The sequence below is a fragment of the Pelophylax lessonae genome (assembly GCF_965119305.1).
Source record: "Pelophylax lessonae genome assembly, chromosome: 4".
Taxonomy (NCBI): domain Eukaryota; kingdom Metazoa; phylum Chordata; class Amphibia; order Anura; family Ranidae; genus Pelophylax; species Pelophylax lessonae.
Window position 1 is genome coordinate 242,960,734 of NC_138771.1, and position 25,307 is coordinate 242,986,040.

A 25,307-nucleotide genomic window follows, 5' to 3' on the forward strand; every position below is an offset into this window, starting at 1 on the left:
ATTCTATACAGTTCCCCCACAGGTATAGCCATACAAAGAGAGAAGGTCCTCCATAGTGTAGTAATTGAGTTAAACTTTTATTAAATAAAATACAATACACTTACAAACAGAAGCTTTCAATGCGCCTGTCTTCCAGGTGGTGGACGCCGATCTCACCGATTGCGCTCTAACCACCGGAACCAGATGTGACGCCGGACGTACGAACAATGGCTTGACGCGTTTCACCCCTCCCACTAGGGCGTCCTTTGAAGCTCTTCCTGTCCAGGAATCGTGCAATGTCTTCACCCCAGCCGATTTTTCAGTTGGCTCTCGGGTGCTGCTGCCACTATTTCTTATAAGGGAAACTGACAGTGAAGCCTTGCAGCGTCACAGCCGGCTCCTTACTGTGCATGCGCGAAGCGCACTGCGCTTTGTGAATGGCCTTGTAGCAGGGGAAGGAAGAGGGGGGCCGAACTTCTGAGTGCCTTCACCACAGCAAAGTCACCCGGAAGTGGGAGCGGGTACCTGTCAAAAACAGGTACCCAATCCTCGCTAGCCCCCGAAAGGTGCCAAATGTGGCAGTGGAGGAGGGGAGGAATCAAAGAAGCAGAGCTTCCCCTTCCCCTAAATTATTTATTTTGGCCAATGAAATGAATCAACGTTCAAACACTTGGCACAAAATTTCTAGTGTGCATGATCGATAATAAAATGCCCTACCCGAACACCACTGCATAGCAGGTGCTATTATTAGGTTCTTGCTTTTAGCAGCTTGCCTAATAAAAGTCTCGAGAACATTTTATATCTGTCTATAAGCAATGAGTGGGTTTATTAGGTAAGATTTGGAAAGAGGTGCCTGTCTACTGCCAATGAATCTTCATTTTTCTGCAAAGGATATACAAAGATTGTGCTTGTATTTGAGCCATAAGCCTGCAATCTTGAACAAACTGCAGGTTTTACAGACATCTGTGTCAAGTTTGTTATTGTACAGTTTTTGCATTTAAAACACAGAAGAAGTGAACAGGGACTCACTGCTCCTGTTTTAAACTGGTTTTCTGATCAATCTTACTAAATGGAAAGAAAATAGAGCATGTATGCATTCAACCGTATTCATTTGAAGAGAAGACTATATTGAACAATTTGCCACAAAAGAAAATATATGAATGCCTAATGCTGAACAACTACATTTTTGCTAACACAAATTTGTGTGGTATTTTCAAACCACATTTCAACTTGATCTTTACCCACCTCCATTCTAGGGCCATTGGGTTCATGCGAAGGAAACATAAACCCAGATTCGATCCTCATGAAACCAGGATGAGGGGGGAATGGGACTCCCAGGCTTTGAGTTATAAAAGGTGGTACTGTTTTATCAGATCTCCAACTGATTTTATCACCACTATGACAAGATGGTGACCCTGCTAGAGCAAGAACTTAGTCCTAGCATTCTGTGGGTTCTTATTTGGTTGCCCCTTCATAGTGACCTATGTAAGACCTACACTGCTTGAAACATTCTTTTCAGCTCCTAAATCCCTCTCCCAAGCTATTTTCCAACTTCACAGGTTGATAAGAGAGAGGTCCTCTAGGAGCAGACCTCCATTTATTTCTAAATGAGAATGCTATCTAGGTGAGGAATTTACCAATGAGGACTGGAACCGAGCTGGCTTTTGCACTCACCCATAAAATGTCAAAGTCCTTACACTTTCAAGAAATTGAAAACATTGTCTCCTTCTGGTATCATACTTTCTTATGTCTCATCTATCCATCCACCTCCAGTTACTGTTGGAGATGCTCTGAAGATAAGATACATATTTGGTGGAATGTACTAGATTTCCTCTGTTTGGTGATGTTTTCTCTGCCTAAAACAAAGTGTACATTTGAGGCATTGGGGGTAGCCTCTTGCCTATGGGCTATTGGCCCTGGCATTTGAGGGAGCTACAAGCATTCAGGAAGATGTACTGTTATCTAATGCAAGTTGACATTACCACATTTGACAGCCAAGGAAGTCATGATGGCCTCTGCCAACTTGAAACTTAGTGAGAAGATGTATGTGAAAAGAAAGTTGGTTAATGAGATTTGGACAGCCCTGGGTCTTCTTAAATACTGGTGCCGAACTGTCTGGTTGGGCATTTTGCTGAGTCACCTAGGCTTGTCTAGGTGACTAGTTGTTATTAGCTTACTGTTTAATTAGATTATAGTTTATGTTTATGTTAGCTGTTCCTTAGATGTGCTAATGATATTACTATTTACGGTTAGCATTGCTTAGGATAATGTGATCAAGCTCCTAAGCTAGTGTTGTCTAGTTCTTGAGTGCAATATTCAGCTATAATACCTGGTTCCTGGTTCCAGGGTGGAGGAAGCTGTATCTTGGCGGAAACACCTAGGCTGGGTGCCAGGTTGTCTGTCACAAAACTCATTGTCTCTTGGCAACTAGAGTTGTGATTTCTTGCCAATGGAAATCATCTACGCCACCTTCCATTATGGAACAGGCACAGGTCCTTAATGACATAATATCTACAGAGACTCTGCTGGCGTTTGACCAAAAATAACCGGAGTTGGCTTCCTCCACTTGGACTTGTTAATTGGCCCTTAGCAACACTGATTATTTTTAAAGGTCCTGACTTAGTAAGAACTAGTTTGTGGCGCTCTTACAATTTCTTGTACATACCTGTCATTCTCTACCTGCTCAGCCTCCCCCCCCCCCCACCCCGCCCCAAGATGTTAGGTTTAGTATCTTACGGCAAGCATAACCTGCTGTATGTCGTATACCTGTATTTGACTGTTCTTACCCTTTCCCTATCCTCCCCTACTGTATTATTATTATTCTAGTTTTTGTCATCTGACATTGCAGTATCTATATTATATTGGATACATGAATAAAGACATATTTGACCTAAATTGTGGTTTATAATGCTCAAATATGAAAAAGAAATAACATTACCCTATGTGAAAATGTGTTAAATACAGAAGACCAAGAAGACAGAATAATGGTAAATGTTGTATAGATAACTCAAACATTATAGGTTGATGCAATAATTAAACTCACCATTCCACCACAAAGATTCATGACAGCTGTATGTTCCTCTAAACCATTAACATGCCCACTGTAAAAACAATGTTTGAGGTCTGATGAGTCAAGGTGACCATAACTTGGTTTTCCAATATGGACAACACTGTAAGAGTCTGCAATAAAATTTGCATTCATGGTAAGGTTAAAATGAAAGCGCTGTCCATAGGCAGAAAAATAATAATTTGTTTTGTTGACATGAGTCTGTGAAGTTTGAAAGTCGGAGCTTCTTTTCCTTCTTCTAAAATGCTGGTTATGTGGTAAGGTTTCTCCAAAGTCATTTACTCGAGAAGGTATGACAATTTCATATGATGAAAGGGTTTTCACAAAATTAGCTGCAACAAAAAAAACACACAGAATTCACTAAAAATAATACAAAGAAACTGCCCATAAAAATGTACAATATTCCTAGACTTTCCAGCTAACTGTTAGGGTCGGAGTGTTCCATCAGTGGGCAAAGTGATGATGACAGTCTGGGATGTGCAGCAGCACAAACTCAGAATCCCAGAAGATTGTCGCTATCACTTTGCCAGATGATGGGACACTCCAGGCATTTTTTTTTTCCACTTTCTCAATTTTTAACTCAACTACGAGGGGTGCCAGCAGTTTAAAGGGGCACATGAAAAAAGTATAGCACACACGCGCTATTTTCAGCACCGAACATCTGGAAGAGTGGCTTGGTGTGGTGATAAAGTTTCATGTCTGTCTGGTCATCTTCCATGTCAGGTTGTGAACATTTGGCAAACCCCTCGTATGAAAGAAAACATTATTTGTTAACAGAAATGCAACATGTGTATGTTAATCCAGGGAAGCACATGGTAATGTAACAAAATAAATTGGCAAAGTTAAGGTACTCCACAAGGGGAACTAAAAACATTTTTAAAAAATTGTGATTTTTATTATGTCACTGATGTACAGCTAGTTGTTAACTTCAGTCAACTGAGTGATGTAACTGCATTATCCACGTGGAGTTAAATGCTATGATATGTTCCAGATATTGATTAGAACTGAGGAAGCTACTTGAATGGGCAGCAAAACGTCTTCAACATTACAAAACAAGTCCAGTTGAATGTGATTTACTACTTTTAGCTATACGATGAAAGGAATCTCTGGTAATCTTCACAGGCTCACTTATGTACAATAGGAGATCATAAAGTTTTGGTTAAACAATTTACAGATGAGTTACACATTGGAAGTCACATAATTAGCTGAATAGAGTACACCTCTGTGCAAGATATAAAAGAAGAAAAATATAGGAAACAGGACTTTTTCCAATGCAATGCACACACAACACATCTTAGGCATCTAGCCACATTGCGAATCCCAAATGCAAGAATCTATTAATTCCTGTGGCTGGGATTGACAGCTATGTATGGATAACTGCAGCCGTTGACCCCATACTGTACAATGATAGGCTGTCAGTGTCCATAGCTATTTTTGACTGTTCTCACAGCCAGTGAATACCTGCGGTGATCACGGCTAGACACATACAAAGTGTAACTTAAAACATGGCAGTGAATAGGACAGTAGAGAACATACTGTATGTACACAAAGTTTTATGATGACCAAGGAGTTTTCCAAACAATTCCAAGATAAAGATTTGGAGAAGCACCAATTATTAGGGACGTATTTAAAAATTTTAATTCTAAACATTTCCAAGAGCCCTATGAAAGTTACAAAATTTTTTTAAAAATGTGGCCCAACTGTGGCTGTTGTTGTCTATTTAGCCAAACACAAAGGGGGGGGGGATTTACTAAAACTGGAGAGTGCAAAACCTGGTGCAGCATCCAGGTTTTTTTTTTTTGTCAAAGCTAAATTGAACAAGCAGAAGTTAGAAGCTGATTGGCTACCATTCACAGCTGCACCAGATTTTTCACTCTCCAGTTTTAGTAAATCAACCCTAATGAGTTTTAAGATTAACCAAGTCTGGACCACCCAATAGTAGATTTACTGCTATATACAGTATCTTACAAAAGTGAGTACACCCCTCACATTTTTGTAAATATTTTATTATATCTTTTCATGTGACAACACTGAAGAAATTACACTTTGCTACAATGTAAAGTAGTGAGTGTACAGCTTGTATAACAGTGTAAATTTGCTGTCACCTCAAAATAACTCAACACACAACTATTAATGTCTAAACTGAAATCAAAAAACAAACAGAGGGTGCACTGGCCTATAGCGCATTATCCTCAGTAATAGGCTTTATTCGATAAAAAAGTTATACTCATAAACAAATGTTTTATATAAGCACATCAAATCCATACATCTGGAACCATCAATATCACAATAAAAACAGATACCATGTCCTCGATAGATGACAGCCATCTATTGAGGACATGACACCTGTTTTTATCATAGTTATGGTTCCAGATGTATGGATTTGATGTGCTTGTATAAAACATTTGTTTGTGAGTATAACTTTTTTATCTAATAAAGCCTATTACTGAGGATAATGCGTAGGCCGGTGCGCCCTCTGTTTGTTTTTTGATTTCAGTGCTTACAGACATCCTTAGTCTTAAAGAACAGCAAGGCCGTGGCAATCCAGAAAGCCAAGTGTGAGCTCCTTTATTGGATAGGTCGGTTAGAGGCGCAGGAGAGAGGCTGAGCTGCAGTATGGTGGCCAAGACCATACAGCGGTCTACCAGGACAGGTTCCATGGTCAGAACAGGCCTCGCAACGGTCACCCAAAGAAGTTGAGTGTACATGCTCAGCGTCATATCCAGAGGTTGTCTTTGGAAAATAGACGTATGAGTGCTGCCAGCATTGCTGCAGAGGTTGAAGGGGGGGGGTCAGTGCTCAGACCATATGCCGCACACTGCATCAAGTTGGTCTGCATTGCTGTCATCCCAGAAGAAAGCCTTCTCTAAAAATGATGCACAAGAAACCCTGCAAACAGTTTGCTGAAGACAAACAGACTAAGGACATGGATTACTGGAACCATGTCCTGCGGTCTGATGAGACGAAGATAAGCTGATTTGGTTCAGATGGTGTCAAGTGTGTGTGGTGGCAACCAGGTGAGGAGTACAAAGACAAGTGTGTCTTGCCTACAGTCAAGCATGGTGGTGGGAGTGTCATGGTCTGGGGCTGCATGAGTGCTGCCGGCACTGGGGAGCTACAGTTCATTGAGGGAACCAGGAATGCCAACATGTACTGTGACATACTGAAGCAGAGCATGATCCCCTCCCTTCAGAGACTGGGTCGCAGGGCAGTATTCCAACATGGTAACGACCCCAAACATGACCACTGCCTTGCTGAAGAAGCTGTGGGTAAAGGTGATGGCCAAGCATGTCTCCAGACCTAAACTCTCTTGAGCATCTGTGGGGCATACTTAAACGGAAGGTGGAGGAGCGCAAGGTCTCAAACATCCACCAGCTCTGTGATGTCATCATGGAGGAGTGGAAGAGGACTTCAGTGGCAACCTGTGAAGCTCTGGTGAACTCCATGCCCAAGAGGGTTAATGCAGTGCTGGAAAATAATGGTGGCCACACAAAATATTGACACTTTGGGCCCAATTTGGACATTTTTACTTAGGGGTGTACTCACTTTTGTTGCCAGCGATTTAGACATTAATGGCTTTGTGTTGAGTTATTTTGAGGGAACAGTACATTTACACTGTTATAAAAGCTGTACACTCACTACTTTACAATGGACAAAGTGCCATTTCTTCAGTGTTGTCACATGAAAAGATATAATAAAATATTTACAAAAATGTGATGGGGGGTACTCACTTTTGTGAGATATATATACTCTCTCTCTATATATATATATATATATATATATATATATATATACGTGATTCTGCATTTCCACCTACAGAGGGGCATGAGCGCCGCAGATGGGCCACTTCTGCTAATTAATCACACTAGTAGCCGATTTGTGGGTGCCGGACACTGGATGTCCGCTGGCACCCGCTGATCGTTAGTTAAACACACAGAACAGATATCTGCCTATGCAAACAAGGCAGTTCTCTGTTCTGACAGGGGGAAAGGATTAGATTCTGTGTACCTGCAAAGCAGGGGAAAGATCTATCTCTTCTCTTAGTAAAAGCAGCACACACATTTCACAAAAATACTTGATCATCCATTGGTCATCCTAGATGTTTAATCCCTTCTCAGCTAGTGTCATTAGTACAGTGACGGTGCATATTTTTAGCACAGATCACTGTATTAGTGTTACTGGTTAAATGCATTTTCACATGGTGTGTACAGTTTTTACTTTACAATCTTACTATTGAATCCATCAGGTTCAATAGTACCACATAGGAAATCCAAAAGTAGGAGTACCCTTCCCTTAGAAACGCATACAGAAAACACATTTAAATGCATACAAAAAACTTTTAGCTTTCTTTTCCAATGCAAAAGTTTAACTACAGTACATCTGGATGCAGGAATAGACAGAGCAAACCAAACTCACATGTTAATGATAACCTACATTTTTTTTGATCACAACAGAAATAAAAAGGTCTAAAGTCTGAAAAAAAAGGATGACACATGAAAATATATTTTTGCTAACCCTTATCTGGAACCTCAAATGAACCTTTATACAATCAGCAGGGAGCATAGACTTTGCTGACTGCACTACTGTAGGAGTCAGGGCCTGGGCCTGAACCTGGGACCTCTGCTGTGTCTGGCAATGACTCTTCTCACTAAGCTACCAGATAGCACCCTGTTTGATCCATTGGACAACCCTGCCTTGTGCCTTGACTTCTGCTGAAAGCCATGTCTCTGCACTTCCGGTTTCCCAGATTATTGTGCTCTCTCCAGCCAATATCTGGCTCTTGTCTTCCCTGCTGCCGTCCATATTTTTGCTATCACTCACTACCGACCTTTGGTTTGTTCCTCGACTACACTTTTGCTTAATCCCAACCTGCATCACTTGTTCCAACCCTTGGCTTGTTCACTGACTGCGCTTCTGTTTGATCCTTACCTGCTATATTACCTGCTATGACCTCGACTTGCTCACCTCCTGGTGGGGCGATCCTGAGGACCGTGACCTGGTACTAACACACAGCAAAACCCATCTTCACCATCAGGAGCTCTGGTGAACACTGATTAGTACATGGACTCCGCACCTCAGTTGAGCCAGTGTCATCCACCAGGGTGACCTTCTTGTATACTTATCTTGCTGGTTGGTGGGAGTCCCCCTACTGCTATAGCTAAGGGTCTCTGAGCCCAATCCTTGATTGTGACAGTAGGGTTCAAAAGGCAGAAGGGGGGCCATGTTGCTCTTTACCCCTGCACTCTGCATTACAAACTATTGACCTTTGTAATATTTGCTACTTACCCCTGCACTGTGTTAAATACTACGGACCTCTGCTCTCTGCATTACTTACTTCTGACGCCTGCACTCTGCATTACTACTGATCGCTGAACAAATGCCAGCTTCATTATCCATACTGATGCCTTCTACACTTTCTAGGTCACTGACCTGGAACAAGTAAGGAGATAGGGAATTCTGTATGTTCTCTGACTTTCACTTTCTGCATGTTTGATTAAAAAGCTGAAATTTTGCTAAAAAATTTTTTTTTTTTTCTCTACAGCTTCAGTTACATTACTTCCCTGTAATGATGTCCTACAACCTGCAGGTTTCTGGATTCTCTAGAAATCTTCAATGCTGATGAACCCCCAGTGCTGTGGGGGTTAACAACTTCGGGTGTCCGGGCTCAGCTGCTCTAAAGATGATCCCACAGGGAAATGCTCTCTGCTGCCCTCCCCTCCATTGAGAAAAGTACTTTCATTAAATAAACTCTCTTTAACATGATTTATGAATGGTGGAGAGTCTGTGAGTAATAGAATTCTGTCCTCCATTCACAAATCATGTTACCGTCAGCGTAATCAGTGAAACAAGTTTTCTCACTGGAGGAGACAGCAGGAGGGGCGTGTATCTGTTGGAACATATTCAGTGTAGCTGACCCCAGGGACAAGAAGCTATTAACCCCAACAGTGCTGAACATTCAGCAGCAAGATGAGGACAAGGCAACACTAGTGAAGATTAATTGTGGAGCATACATCTTTACAGGTAAGTAATGTAACTAAAACATTTTAACTAAACTTCACCTTTAAAGTGGTTGTAAAGGTAGACAAAAATTACAGCCAGCTCTCTGATCTGTTAATCTATCCTACACTGTGTACATGTTTTTTTTAAAATGATGCCTGTAATTACCTTATCTTAGATCTCTTATGGCCGGTCATTTAACCTCCGGCCACTCTATTCCACCGATCTACGGACTACAGTGGGAGGGACCAAGACCCTCCTCTGATATCAGCTGGGGAGGTCATGTAACCGCTGTGCTGTAGCCCTTAGATGGGGGAAGAGAGTGGCTGGAGGTCACGTGACAGTCCTGAAGCGGTCTAAGATAAGGTGTTTACACACATCTTTTTAAAAAACATGTACACGATGTAGGATAAATTAATAGAACAGAGTGGCTGTAATATTTCTTTACTTTTACTACCAGCTACCAATAGTGGCAGGAGGGGGGCGGAAAGGGTGGGAGACACACACAAGAGCTGACAGGCATAGAGGTAGGGGGGGATGGGAGAAACGAGAGCAGCGGGATGACGGAGGCACGTAAACTGACCACAGTAATCAGGATCAGGAGCCATGATTATCGTGGTCAGCACACAGAGGGGGACACAGGCAGGATCAACTGTGTATTTTATTGTTCTATAAATTGCCCTGCCTGTGCACCTTACTTATGCTAGGTACAAAATAATCTGAATGACTGCCATTTTAAATTTGCTTATTAGATTGATGCACATAAGCACTAGAAGCCTTAAAGTGGTTCTAAATGCTGCAGGTTTTTTACCTCATGCATAAGTAGCACTGTCCCCTAAGGAGCTGCTGAGAATTACACTTCTTGGGTTCCCCAGGGTTACCATTAGAAACTGACAGTGGATACACGGCATTAAAAGTTCGTGACTCAGACAATGAACAGTCCAGGGTATTTTGTTTTTTTTGTGTTTTTATTGGAACTTGGATGGGAGAAGGGATGAGTAGGATACTCCAACTTGAACTATGCACAATTCCTGAGGACAACTGACTGTAGAACCCTGCTACTGAAAGGAAGATAAAGAATGTGTACTCTCGTTTAGGTTCCTCTTCAGGGTCTAACTTGGTAACCCCTTTCTCACTTGCTGAGTGCGCTGACACCTGTCAACTGACTCTCCACTGAGTGGTCCCCGTCCTGGGCAGACCCCTGGCAAGCTTCCCGGTACTCACGGACACCATTTTTCCCAAGGTTGCTCTGCAGCCAACTCCACTAGTCAGTTCTCCTGGACCTCCTGGCTCAGCTCCACACTCATGGTCCACAAGGCCAACCGCCTGTGACCACCATCCACTGCAGCAGAAGGAGAGACAACTGTCACCCCCCTTCTGGGACCTGGCTGGGTTTCCTCCACTGTCCAACAGGTTCCCCTATTGGATACAGTGGGGACACTCCCTGAGGCCAGATGAATCACACATGGACACATGCAACAGGCCTAACTAACAATCAGGCTCCCTTGATAAGCAGATGGAGACACTAGGCTTTTACCTACCTAGAACCTACCTAGGAGGGTGCTACACATATGGCGCTTTTCCATTGCATGGAACCGAACGGTTCGGCTCGCTTTTGTGCTTTTCCACTACTGGTACCACATGGTATAGTGTAGGAACGGTTCGGTACGGTACGGCGGCGCTTTTCCACTGCATGGAACCGAACGGTACAGCTCTCAAAAACAGTACCTACTCGATTGTGGTTCCAAGAGGTACCATACCCGGTACCATATCCCACAATCCTTTGCATGCAGTCACTACTAGCGACTGATTGGTCAGAGAATCCCACCCACCCCGTTGTTATCCCACCCACTTAACTTTAGTACTACTTTAGTGGAAAAGCAGACCTAACCGTACCGTACCGAACCGTTCCAACACCGTACCATGCGGTACCAGCAGTGGAAAAGCAAACCGGGCCAAGCAGGGCCGAGTAGAGCCGAACCGGTACTTGCTGTGGAAAAGTGCCAATACTATGCATGAAGGTAAAACCCCCCCCCCCCCATACTTACCCGAGCCCAATTCAGTAATGTGCACAACAGCAGCGACTCTCCCGGTCTCTCCCTCTTCACTGGCTGAGACACAACAGCGGGAGACATTGGCAACTGTCAATCGCAGCCAGTGAGGAGAAAGTAGGGGAGGGGACACACAGAGCAGAGCTCAGGAGCGAGCATGCACGTGTGCCCCCAGAGCAAGTGGCTTGCTCTGAGGGCACGCAACAGGGAGGAGGAGCCAGGAGCACTGGCGGGGAAGAGGAGTATTAGGACTGCTCTGTGCAAAACCACTGCACAGAGAAGATAAGTTTGACATGTTTGTTATTTTTTTTGCCTAACCATTAGTATTGCTTTAAGCTGCCATTCAGCAAGTCTGGTCTTCAGGTCTCTTCACCTTTAAAACAAAACCAAGCAAAATTCCTAGCTCAACTTGCCATCAGCCTGCAACCAACCAAATTCGTAACCGTTTGTGTTAAAAACAGGGGTTTAGCTCGCAAACATTTGCAAATACATGCGTAAGCTGCAGAGGTCACGACAAGGCACCCCTGTATTATCTGCAGTGCTAACTCTATACAATTTGAAAGCCTCCATAGTAGAAGCACATGCATTATAATGGATAGATAGAGGGCAGATGAGGGTGGAGGGAGCCCACCCCTCCTTAAAGGCACAGGGGTGCACTGGACAACCAGCATATAGCACAATGGCAGCAAAGGTGTCCACTGCGTGGCCGTGGTTGTTTGTACTCTTCCCCTTTAGCCTGGTAAACACAGGCCGAATATTGTCTGGTATTGGCTGGTTCAACAGAAACCAGCGGACATTCGGCCTGTGTACACAAGCCTGGCCGGCTTCTGTCGCATGGGCATGCTGGAAAACCAGCATCTGATTGGCATCCGATCAGCACTGGCAGCCAATGGCTGCCAGAGTTTAGAGGTGTGTTCAGGCAGGGGGGGGCAGTCCCCATCAGAACACAATAGCTCAGCGGAGAGATCGCTGTACTAACATCAGTAAATTAGTGTAGTGAGCTCCTCCCAAGCTCTTCAGGTTGTTTTTTTTTTCCACCAATTGGGTTGAACGAATAAAAACTGAAAGTGTGTACCTAGCAATGACCCATTAAAGGATTAGGTCTCTATTATGGAGTTAGGGACCAAACTTTCTGAGAAGCCTTGACTCAATAGTGTGGCTTTACATTAAAAATGCACTTTTGCACATGTGCAAAAGTTTTAGGCAAGTGTATAAAAATGCTGTAAATTAAGAATACTTTCAGAAATAGAAGTGTTAATAGTTTATTTTTTTTATCAGTTAACAAAATGGAAAGTAAATTAACAAAAGAGAGAATAAAATCAAATCAATGCTTGTTCCCTGGCCACGTTGTTGACATTCAACAGCGGCTCAGGTAATTGTCAATTGCGACAGAATATTGTCAGGATAGGATTGTTGTGGCGCAGGTTGTCATGTCCGTGGGTCATTAATCATAATGATTAATAATGGACTTACTTGCTGGACAATGTGAATTGTAGTTATATTGTGGGGCATGGGGGGGCATGCTAAATATCTGGGAGCCCCTTATTTTAAAGAGGACTTCCAGAGTCTGAAAGTCAAGCCCCCCTCCCCCACCCCCACATTCGCAAGGCCAAGGTTGTGGAAAATAGGTGGTTGTCCCTTGCCATGAGAGCCATCCTGGCAAGGTACCCTCCCCATGTTCATGCCATGTGCTTTGTATGGTTCAGGGAGAAATTGGGGCCACATTGCCCCTGCTTTTCCTGGACAGCCAGGATGCATGCATGGTTAGGTCGGGATCTGGTACAGATTTTTTTTTTTCTTTTTGCATAGGGCTACTTATACACCCATACCAGACCCCTATCTAGGATAAAGATGATAGGAGGAACCCACAAGATGTTTTTTGCAAGGGCATGTTGACTGGGATGAATCACCCAGAAGAAAATAAATACTGTACACTGAGCTTTAATAACCCCCCCCCCCCAAAAGAAATGAAGGTGTCATCAAAATATTAATAAACATACAACTAAAAAGTACATAGATGTAGCACCCTCCTAGGTAGGTGCTAGGAAAACCATAAGGGAGGCCCTGTTTGCTTATTAGGGGGGCCTAATTGTTCAGTTAGGCTGTCATGTGTTTCCAGGGTGTCTGTTGAGTTGGGAAGTCTCCTCACTGTGTCCAATGGGGGGATCCTATTGGACAGTGGAGGAAATCTAACCAATAGCACACCAGGGCTTGTATCTATCCCAGAGGGCAGAATCTGCCGCAAAGCACCCTGGGAGAGGGTATAAGTCTGAGGGGAACACATGACGCAGTGTCTTTGGCGGGAAGCAGAGTCCCAGGAGAAGGGGGACGGCTGTCTCTCCTCCTGTCAGCATGAGGAAAGGTCCTTGGCAGTCGGCCTAGAGGACGGAAAGTTGAGCTGAGCTGCAGAGAGGGATCCAGTGTGCTGTGGACCGAGTGGAGCTTCTGGGCAGAGGTTTCCAGGAAAGCAGTGTTGTGAGTACTGTAAACTGGCCAGGAGTTTGACTAGGAGAGGGGATCACTCCAGAAGGTCAGAGGGATCCGGGAGCCAGCTAACCAGTAGAGAAGGCTTAGAAAAGGGGTGCAAGAGTCTAAGCCCTGAAGATAAGCGTGTGAAAGAGGGTTTTAGTGCGGGCCCGGAAGCGTACAAGTGTTCAGCAGTGCAGCAGTGATAAAGTAGCTACCTCCGCAAGGAGTGACAAAGGGAGCTTCAAAAGGACTTTGAGTCACAAGGAGGTGATCAGAAGTCAGTTCAGTGTTAACAGGCAACAGACCAGCCTTAACCAGAATTAACCGGCGTTGACCAGCATCAAGTCAGCGCTAACAGGCATTTTTTTCAGTTGTCCCCTGTAAATTGTGCATAGTTAAGTCAAAGGAGTATCCCACTCATCCCTTCTCCTATCAAAGTTCCCAATAAATATAAAAATCCAAAGATACTGGACTGGTCATTGTTTCAGTGCTCGCACTTGGAGAAACATGCACAAAGGTACTTTTGTTGCACCCGGTGACCCAGGGGGACCCATATCTAGCAAAATGGCTGGGAATCCTGCTACATGAGAAAAGTCCAATTAAAGTAGTAAAAAGGTGAAACCAAAAAAGAAATTGTTCTCTTCCTCTCCCCCAGATACATAGTGCACTCACCAGAGATCTGTGACCCCTTTTGTTCAAAGCAAGTCACAAAATGCTTTATAGGTTCCAAGCCTTTCATGACTGTTTTGCATACATGTGATCACGTGATCGCTAGGATTGGTCATAGCTATCACATGATACCACGACCGCTGTAGGAAGCGGTCACGGGATCACTCCACTGTGCGCCCCAGGGCTTATGTGTGTCACAATGCACCAGAATATTGCCCCTGCAGCTGCTGCCCGCATCGTAGTAAAAGTACTATGAGCGGAAAGCAAGTAGTTAAACAGCAGCACTGACCAACTTGGCTGATGTCACTGACCAAACATGGCCAAGATCATATTATGTCAGTTACGGTACATAACCCAGGTTAATGTTCACAAACATAAGCAGCCAGGAGTTATAAATGTAATTTAACCAAAATAATATAATTTTTTTTTTATATCTCCTTTACTGTAGTACATCCTATAGGTGCACCACTTCATATGCAGGTCTAAGGCATTCTCCACTTATGTTAATTAAAGGAAGCGTGTATTTTTAAAGCGTAAATACACTTTCTCAATTAACATTGGCTATTTTTAGTCCACATACTGCTAGCATTAGTAGATGGATTTCAAAGTATATCATTAACTTGTTTTAAATGTTTTTTTTAAATTTCATCAGTTACTTCCTGCTTTCAATGCCTAGGCAAATGATGTCATACATCCCAGGAGTCTTCAGTAGGGGAGGAGGGGCTTTCTCAGCTAAGCACACCCCCTCTTGCTTGTGTGCCTGCGCTTAGGGCAGGTGGTTTCTAGGAAGTAAATGCTACATGAATCATCTGCCCTTACTCAAGATGGCCAGAAATGCTGGGGAGAGGTTTTCTAAGTAATTTCTTAGCAAAACAAAGCTTAGAAACATAAATAGGTGGGGTAAATTTATTTTGAATATTGAAAATGAATTAAATAGCATTTTTGGTTTGCTGTGCTTAGATGAAGTGTAGCTCCATTTTATAGTTGCCCTGCTATAAATCCTTATTAAAGACCTGTTCCCTGCAGAACGATATGAACATTTGTCATTGGTATATGTCCCCCATGGTGTATAGCTTGCAAAATGGCCTTAAAAAATCAGCTAAAAAAGCTTACAAGATTTAGCTGTAATAGATTTCAGTGGGGTTCGGGCACTATGTTTGTGGATTTTTTTAAAGTGTTTGGCAAATGTCTAGTGAATTATACCTTGCTTCTATAGGTCAGGTATATGTCACTTTCATCCTTTGGATGAATTTAAAAAAACATCAACACCTAAATTAGTGATTCAAAGGGGTACTAACTGATTTTAACAATTTAAACAGGGAAGTATAATTCTAGCAGATGTTTAAAGGAAACTTCCAGTATAGACATATGTTTTGATGCTGCCTGTTCCAGGGCTATCCTCCATATTTCTAATTCAGTCCATGCTGAGTCACTGACATGGAACAAGCATGTGTATATAAAATGTTAAAAGACATCAGAATTTCAAATGCTTGCTCTGGGTCAGCTACTTACTAAGTTTTTAAGTAAAGATAAGCAGAACAGCCCATGATATGCACTCTCAATAGATAGTCAGCCACAGCAGCACTTATATTTCTACCCCGGCAGATTCCCTTTAACTATTATCATTTATATCTCAAAACAATGCTTTCCCAACCAGTTGCACGGCAGCCACATGTAACTGTACTCTGAGTGATGCCACTTGCTACACCCTATCAGCAGGTACTCATCTTACAGTACTCATGTCACAGCACCTGCTTCTGCATTATAGAGCATTTATAACTCAGAAGCAACTTATAGCTAATCCATTTCATATATTGACATGCCAGTTTTAATAAAGGCAGGTTTTTCATGGTATGTTTTTATATCCACTTGTTATTTATCCAAAGGTAATTTACTTTAGAAAATATAATGGATCTAAGTCAAAGGATAAAGCTAAAAACAGTGTATGCTACCTACTACTGATGTACTGTATGAAGTCTTGATATTTTACACAGCTCTACAATAAAGCGAACCTGTATTTTGACAATTACTGGTGGTAAGGAGCCCGCACTTGCTTTCCATGAGCTCCTTATTTGTCACTTTTACAAGAGCCCAGAAACTCCCACCATACACTGAGTCAGAGCTTACACAGGGATACGGTTCCTCTTCTTGTACTAACATGAGCTTTTCTGGTGGGTCAATAGGGCAGCATGTTGAAGACACCCAGCCAACCTGTTATTTTGCAAGTACTTGCAGGATCCCTCAGATCTTCCATGATTCCTAGGTCCTCCAGTACTCACAGGTTTCCTTCTGGATCTTTCAGAATTTCCAGGACTACTAGGACCCCTAGTATTCACAGGATCCCTGCTGGGTCTTCCAGCATTCCTAGGACCTCCGCTACTTCCAGTGTTCCTTGTAACGATGCTGGTGTGTCCGTTGACCAAAATGGTATTAAAAGCACCAGTCTTTAAAGTAGCAGGTGCTGGGTCTTATTGCCAGCTATCTGAGAGCAACAGTAATATAATACTTACCTGCCAGTTGTCCACTTGCTGCTGACCCATACTGACCTCACTACTCTCTTGCGTGTCGCATGCCTGGACCTCTTCTGAGGCTTGACTACTCTCCTGCTTACCTTAACCCCTGCCTAGACCTTAATACTCTCTGGTCTGCAGCCCTATGAACAAGCTCAACATCATAACCTTTCCATTCCAGCCACCCCTCCTTGGTGATGTATTTCTAAGTGACATGATCAAGTCAGTTTGCAGGCAAGAAAACCAGGACCATTATGGTTTCCAGCCCATCTCCACCATCAGCGGCTCTGGTGAAGGCCATCTGTCATGGCGCATTGACTCAGCCCATGACACCTCCCAGGGGGCACCATACCAATTTGCCCATTACCCTCAATGCCCAACTCCTGCTTACATTTTCTTTTTAATTTTTAATAAAGAAGATGTTTGTGAAGGCTCCAATTTATCAAGGTAAAGATGAATACCTTCATAAAACCAAAATGACATTTTGTAACCAGAACAGAGTGGTTGCATAACTTTCACACCTCCCATCCTGTTCATGGGCAATCAACCTTTATGCAGGAACCAGCATGATTCCTGTATGATTTCCTGCATCGCACCTGAATCGCTGGAGGTTCACAATGACATCTGCGAACTGTTACGGATGTCAATGTAAAGTTAATTACACCCCCTGATCTGTTCCCAGATCACAGGGCGAACTGTGAATTGGTGCAGGAATCAGATCGTATAGGTGTAAATACCCAAGCAATCTGATTCCAGTGCAGAACAAAAAAAGCTCCTGCACCATTTTGGTGCAAATTTGATGCAATTTCAGCCATACAGTTTGCAATGTCTGTGAACGCACAACTGTGAACCCAGCCTTAGACATTTCATGATGATTGATTTAAGGTGTCTGTGCTACCCGAATGACAGCTACAGCACAGCCGACTAGTTCTGGGAGACCATCATATAACAGTTTCCGGAGGACTGCTGATCACAGCTCTTTACCACGTGATCAACTGTGTCCAATGACAGCTGATCACAGATGTAACTAGAATCGGCACTTCTTTCCTCATGCTAACAGCGTGAGGAGAGGAGAAGACAGCCTAAACCAGCTTCTCTAAAAGGAACATGCACACTAATAATCAGTGTCCTGATTATCAGTGCAGTCCCAACAGTGCCCACCAGTGCTGCCAATCAGTGCCCACCAGTGCTACCAATAAGTGTAAATCAGTATATAAAAAAAAAGACTGCGCAATTGATGAAAACATATAATATTTTCAGCAGCTGTGCACAATCCAGATACCAGATCAAACAAACACATATCAAAAAAGTGCAGCACTATTAGTGATGAATAAATAAATGAATGTAATGAAAGTCTATGTAAACCGTCCCATTAAATACTGAGAAAGATAAGGTATTCCTTCAATCCGTGAAAAGAAATGGAAGACTTGCAAAGATGCCACCAGCCTGTGATTTCACACCATGCTTACCCTAATGTAGTGATCCCCTAATAAGGTAGGTCACATTCACTTTGTTTAACAATTGGAAGCAGAATCCAAATTTCTGGGAAGAAGCTCCCTCAATCAGATGAACAGCTCCAGACACAATAAGTAAGGCAACACCGAGTCCCTCGTTCATGAAAGATATGCCAAGGAACGTTATATAGAAAGCCTTGGCAGGAGCATGTGATAGATACATCTGTCTTTCCAATAATTAAAATGGCCAAGATCAACCACGCATGCGTAGTAGCTTGTGTGCGTAGCTAGACCCAACGCGTTTCATCATACGTGACGTCCCCTGATTTCACATATGACGAAACGCGATGTATCTAGCTACACACACACGCTACTACGCATGCACGGTGGATCTCGGCCTTTTTAATTATTGGAAAGATGGATGGATGTATTTATTAAATATTTATAATCAATTTTCACAGATTGAGGGATTTCCTTATCTTTCTCAGTGTTTATTGGGACTGTTTACAGGGACTTTCATTACATTCATTTTTTTTTTCTGATGAGACCAAGATAAACTTATTTAGTTCAGATGGTGTCAAGCGTGTGTGGCGGCAACCAGATGAGGAGTACAAAGACAAGTGTGTCTTACCTACAGTCAAGCATGGTGGTGGGAGTGTCATGGTCTGGGGCTGCATGAGTGCTGCCGGCACTGGGGAGCTACATTTCATTGAGGGAACCATGAATGCCAACATGTACTTTGACATACTGAAGCAGAGCATGATCCCCTCCCTTCAGAGACTGGGCTGCAGGGCAGTATTCCAACTTGATAACGACCCCAAACACACCTCAAAGATGACCACTGCCTTGCTAAAGAGGCTGAGGGTAAAGGTGATGGACTGGTCAAGCATGTCTCCAGACCTAAACCCTAATGAGCGTCTGTGGGGCATTCTCAAATGGAAGATGGGGGAGCGCAATGTCTCTAACATCCACCAGCTCTGTGATGTCGTCATGGAGGAGTGGAAGAGGACTCCAGTGGCAACCTGTGAAGCTCTGGTGAAGTCCCTGCTCAAGAGGGTTAAGGCAGTGCTGGAAAAAACATTGTGGCCACAAAAAATATTGACACTTTAGGCCCAATTTGGACACTTTAACTGAGGTGTACTCACTTTTGTTGCCATCGGTTTAGACATCAATGGCTGTGTGTTGAGTTATTTTGAGGGGACTGCAAATTTACAATGTTATACAAGCTGTACACTCACTACTTTACATTGTAGCAAAGTGTTATTTCTTCAGTGTTGTCACATGAAAAGACATAAAAAATATTTACAAAAATGTGAGGGGTGTACACATTTTTGTGAGATACTGTATATGAGGTTCAGGAAACACAGTGAATCCTGTGCGTTTTCCACTCCGCATTGAAATCGCATGGCATTTATGTGAACTGCAGCGGGTGTCAATTTTAAAGCGAAGTTCCGGACAAATTTTTTAAATAAAAATACCCCTTTAATACTAATATATTGCCATGTACATTATCACTATTCTCAGATTTATAACTAGTACAGTATTTGATGGTAGAGAAATTCTTACTTTTAAAAACGCTTGCAGAGCATGGCCATCTCCAGTGTGGGCATCTGAAGCCGCTGTGTCCTTCTTCCTGATTTCAGTGCAAGCTGGCTACCCAGAATGCACCTGGCAATCTCGCGCATGCGCTGTAGTTTGAGATCGGCAATGTCGGGTTTCCCATTGCCTCCTGGGATTGATGACAAACATCTCCCAGGACGCAATGCAAAGCCGGAAGTGACCGCAGCCGCAGAAGGAGGAAGTATAACAAACTATCCTCAAAAATAAGGTAACGAACCCGAAAAAAAAAAATCTTATAGCCCAATTCATTTTTAACCACTTGCCGACCGCCGCAAGTAGATATACTGCGGCGGTCAGCCCCTCACAGGCAGAGTGACGTAGGGGTACGTCACTAGCCTGTGAGGCTCTGGGGAGCGAGCGCGTGGTGACGGACCCCCCCCCCCCACGCGTGTGACCGGCGGACCCGATGTCCGCCGCTCACTCAGCGATCGTCGGTGCAGAGGGAGAAAGGCAGGCGGCTTGTGTAAACAAGCTGCCTGTCATTCTCCCCGGTGTAGAAACTGTGATCATACGGTTCTACTATGTAGGACCGTTGATCACTGTTTCTACAGCTTAAGCCACAGCCAATCACAGTTAGAATCACGCCCCTAGGGACACACACAGCCCCTCCCTCTCAAATAAAGTTAACCCCTTCACTGCCAGTGTAATTTTACAGTAACAGTGCATATGTATAGCACTGATTACTGTAGAAATGTCACTGGTGGCAGATCGCCGCCACAACAAAAATGACAAAAATCTTTCCCTTTGTTAGTAAACGCGATAACATTTGCGCAAACCAATCAAAATACGCTTTTTGCGATTTCTTTTACCAAACATATGTAGCATAAAACAAATTGGCCGAAAATGTTAAAAAATTATGATTTTTTACATTTTTTGGGGGGGAATTTCATATAAAAAAATTTGAAAAATATTGTTATTTTTGCAAAATTGACGCTCTTTTTTTGTTTATAGCGCAAAAAGTAAAAGTCGCACAGGTGATCAAATACCACCAAAAGAAAGCTCTGTTTGTGGGAAAAAAAGGACGTCAAATTTGTTTAGGTACAGCATCGCATGCCCGCGCAATTGTCCGTTAAAATCACGCAGTGCCGAATCGCAAAATACCCCCTGGTCTTTAAGCAACCAAATCCTCCGGGGCTTAAGTGGTTAACATACCTTTCACTGCTGGAATCAGTAAAGTTAAAAATTAAGTTAACAACACCCCCAAAACAGTTCGCAAAATGCAGTGTGAGTGACAGAATCAGAACGCATAGGTGTGAACACCCATGCGATCCGATTTCAGTGCGGGGGAAAAAAATGGGTCCTACAAATGAATGGCTCAAATCGCACCGCACATGGATCACATGTGATTTGAATAGGAATGCAGTGTCCTGCACCGCATTTATGTGAACCCAGCCTTAAACTTGTTCTGGACCGTGTGTTATAGCACCACATTCCATAGAAAGTCATAACATTTTTTTTTAACAAATTAAGCCCCCATTCACACTGGTGCGAGCAGCGCGCCGCGACCTCGGAGCGGCCGCCACGGACTTCGTAACATTGAAGTCTATGGCGGTCGCCTCCTGGTCGCCCCAAAGAAGCTCCGGACCCTTTTTCTGAGTCGGAGCGACTTGTGTCGCTCCTATCAGAACGGGTCCGCAGCTTCCCTATGGGAGGCGACCTGCGGCGACCTGTGAGGCGACCAGGTCGCCTCACAGGTCGCCCCAGTGTGAACGGGGGCTAAAAGTTTGTATTTGTAAATAATGATCTGACACTCATTAGAACTCAGGAAGTGGCTTTGAAAAGCCACACAAATGTCTTCAACTAAACAGATCAGGTCCAGTTGAATGTGACTTATTTCTACTAGAGATAGAGTGGAGAAGACTTGTCAAGTTTTAGTGCTGTCTGGGACAGAGAGGCTCCATTCACAGTTGTATGGCTCTTGTACAGCGATTTTGGAGTGCAACTTTGATGCACCTTTGGATGCTTGCCACTTGAATCCGTCTTTGGCTTTGACCAATGATAACGGACAAGTAGGTAAGTATTAAATGTTTGTTATAAAAAAAATTAAATAAAAAAAAAAACAATCACTTTAATTAAAAACTCTGAATGGATTTTATTGGCTCCTGTTCACATCGGTGCACCTGTGATTTCCCGGCCGCACACAAATACACAGGTCCTTTTGCAGGTGAACTGCAGTGCCATTATTCAGCATCCCAATGCACTTTGCTAACATGCATGTGTTGTAGCACCCCTTTAATGCAACTGTCATGCGTTGGGCAGCCCATTGACATTGGTGGACTTTCAAATGCACCACACGTGTGTGCTGATGCCCACTTACAGGTGTGAACCCAGGCTTACTGCCTAAACCAGCCTTTTTCAACCAGGGTTCCCAACCACTCTGGGGTGCCTGGAGGTTTCTTCAGGAATACCTTGGCAAAATGCCTAAAAACTGATCAAAAATTGTATACAAGCCAGCAGGTGGATCAAGCCTGCCTTTTAGTTTAAAAAAGCCACAGGTTTTTATTATGCACCATTACGACTTTCTAGAAACTGGCATCCTAACAACCAGTGACATCATCAGTTAAAAATGAGGATATCTGTTGCCTCCATGGCATCCTTGTTTGACCCTCCTGTGCCCCCCTCCCTCAGCACTGAGTTGATATTAGCTGACTGATGGAGAGAAATGGAGGGAGAAGAGAAACATTGGTATACTAGTCAGTACCAGTGTGCAAAAGTGTATTTACTTTGTAAGAATAGGTCACCTCTAACGTCAGTCTCCATTCACACTGGTTCGACTTGTCAGGCGACTTGGTTAGCCTGACAAGTCACGCACCGTCGCGTCCCATAGTGTAGTACAGGACCCGTTCTAATAGGAACGACACAAGTTGCTCCGACTTAGAAAAAGGGTCCTGTACTACTTCGGGGCGACCTGGAGCGACTTGCATAGACATTCATTTTATGAAGTCTGTGCAAGTCGCGCTGCACGTGACTTCACAGGTCGCCCCGAAGTCGGATCCGACCTAGTGTGAACGGACACTTAGGTGTCCTACGTGTGGATGTTGCTACATTGTGTAAAGCTATTAGAACTGTTTTTTACATTTACGAATGGGGTTCCTCATGACTGTCCATAACTTTAAAAGGTGGCTTGAGATTGTCTATAATTCAAAAGAGTGCCTTGGATGAAAAAAGGTTGAGAAACCCTGGTCTAAGCCCTCGTGTTCCAGTGACCCTTTTTCCCCTACATCACATGTGTCAAACACAAGGCCCACGGGCCGAATCCGGCCCTCCAGGCCATTTCATGTGGCCCTCCCACCTCACCCAAAAGCTGCAGTAGAGCTCCAGCCCTCCTTTGGGCCTCCTGCAGACCCTGCATTATCTGCTTCCCAGCTCTGTCCCCAGCTTCTGTCCAGCAGCAACACAAGGTAAGGGGGTGCACTTTGATGTAAGGGAGGGTAGGGGGGACATCTGATGTAAGGTGGGTGGGATACTCTGGACATCTAGTATTACAGATACAACCGGCCCTTTGAGGGCAATCATAATGCTGATGTGGCCCTCAGGTGAAGTTGAGTTTGACACCCCTGCCCTACATGTTATGGTGTCACAGGGATACAAAGTATAGAGAAATCTCCCCAGTAGAGCCACAGACAGCAATAAAGACCCACCAGAATCTCTAGCCAGCACCCACTCCATTAAAAGCTATGAAAAAAGGAAAATAAAATACATCTTTTTGTTGGATTTGGGCTTTACATTTATAAAAAGCTATAAGAAAACAAATTCTAACATACAAATAGAAGAAATGATAGACGTAAGAGCCCTGCCCAACTGAGCTTACAATCTTTTGGTTCATTAGATGTTAAAAATGATTACATGTACTTATTTCCAGTGATGGTATATAGCAGAAACATGCACTAGCAGGCAGTGAGAGATTAGTGTACAACCAGTAATGAATGGTAATGAAGGATCTCATCTTTGCCACTGCTTGAAAACCAAGTGAGCCGTCACATGAATTCAGAAGGCAGCTAGACCTTGACCATTGAATGGACTGCACTTTATTCGGACATCTTTTGCTGCACTTTGCTTTATAATTTCTTTAAGGTCAATGATTGGTCAGCCAGGATCCATAGTCTCTCTCATCTGACTGGGAGGAGCACTCTATTTTTATCTGACCAAATGCATTGGGTGTCCATATTATGGTGGGCACGATCCATTCATGGACAGCTTACTGAGATGGATAGCCAAAGCTTGCATTTTACGTGTTGGGCAGAGTAGAACCCTGGTCAAGTTTTTATATTTCAATATAGTTTATTTAAAGTTACAAATCAATGGCTAGATATGATAACAAAGGACGTTGACATTGGCCAAGGAAAGCGTTACAGGCCACAGACAATACTACCCAATAATCACACCAGATGAACAAGTGATGTGATGACTTGATCAGATATATGCGTAGGATGGGGAATCCCTGCTTTTATTACTGTCTGGGGTGAACCAACCTCAATTTTGTTCTGTTTAAATAAAATAAAATGTAAAGTTGTCACCAGTACCGAAACAGAGGGATAATCTTCCATTGGGGACAGAGTTTCCCTGGATGAACCAACCTCAATTATGTTCTGTTGGCTTTTATCACCTTAGATAAAATAAAATGTAAAGTTGTCACCAGTACCGAAACAGAGGGATAATCTTCCATTGGGGACAGCATTGCCCTGACTTTATTCTCACTTCCTGTTGTGTCTCCATGAAAGGAAGTGAAGGGAAATCTTCACAAAGGGGGTGAGCAAATAATAACCTGACAGGGGTTCAAACCTCTCCTACTGTATGCAAAACAGAAATAAATAAAGTTTTGGTTATCCATGCATTTTAATATAAGTTGTAGCATTGCAGGCTGTGCTTCCCCAGACTGTGCCCTCTATACATTTCCCTGGCAGAAGCTTCCTCCCAGTGTCAGTGCTTGGCACCGACTTCCATTCATTACAAGAACGTGGCCCACATCAGTAGATGGGGGGTTAACCCTCGCCATGCAGGCTGTTAGTCCCATGCTGTCAGTGACTTGTTGTATTACCTTGCTTGGGGTGAAGCCGGCTTTCCAAGGACCGAGTATGCAGAAAGCATAGATGACAGATCAGCCCCGCCAACCACTTTACAACCAGCATGTTCTCCCCCGGACACAGGGGCTAGGGACCCTTTCCCCTTCACTCCGCTCTCCCCCAACCTGAGCCCCTCCAAGCCCCGCTCAGCCCTCACAGCTTCTCCCTCTTCAGCAGTGCCAGCTGCCTCTCCTCTCCGGACATCGCTCCTCCGCTGGCTCTCCCCCGCTCTCCTCAGCTCTACGGCACTACCAAGTCACCTCCCAGCACATGAGTGTCACCCGAGGGAGAGAGAGACACACAGAGACCAGCTCACTGAGCTCAGTGCCAGAAACTCTCTGACCAGCCCAAGAGCCGACATCAAAGGAGAGCCCGCCTTCTGGGCCAACCCCTGACAAATGCACAGCAGACCCCTTCTTACTGGAACA

General features: G+C 43.7%; 1 protein-coding gene across 1 annotated transcript in view; it reads right to left on the reverse strand.

The window, feature by feature from the left end:
* Positions 1 to 25,089, reverse strand: part of ADAMTS20 (ADAM metallopeptidase with thrombospondin type 1 motif 20) — a 283,904-nt gene extending 258,815 nt beyond the window's left edge. The window contains exons 1-2 of the mRNA XM_082253104.1: positions 24,855 to 25,089; positions 3,023 to 3,378 (exon numbers count right to left, since the gene is read on the reverse strand). Of these exons, the coding sequence (XP_082109230.1) occupies positions 3,023 to 3,378; positions 24,855 to 24,945 (447 nt within the window). The 5' untranslated portion in view covers positions 24,946 to 25,089. The remainder of the gene's footprint in view (positions 1 to 3,022; positions 3,379 to 24,854) is intronic.
* Between the last annotated feature and the right edge of the window lie 218 nt (positions 25,090 to 25,307).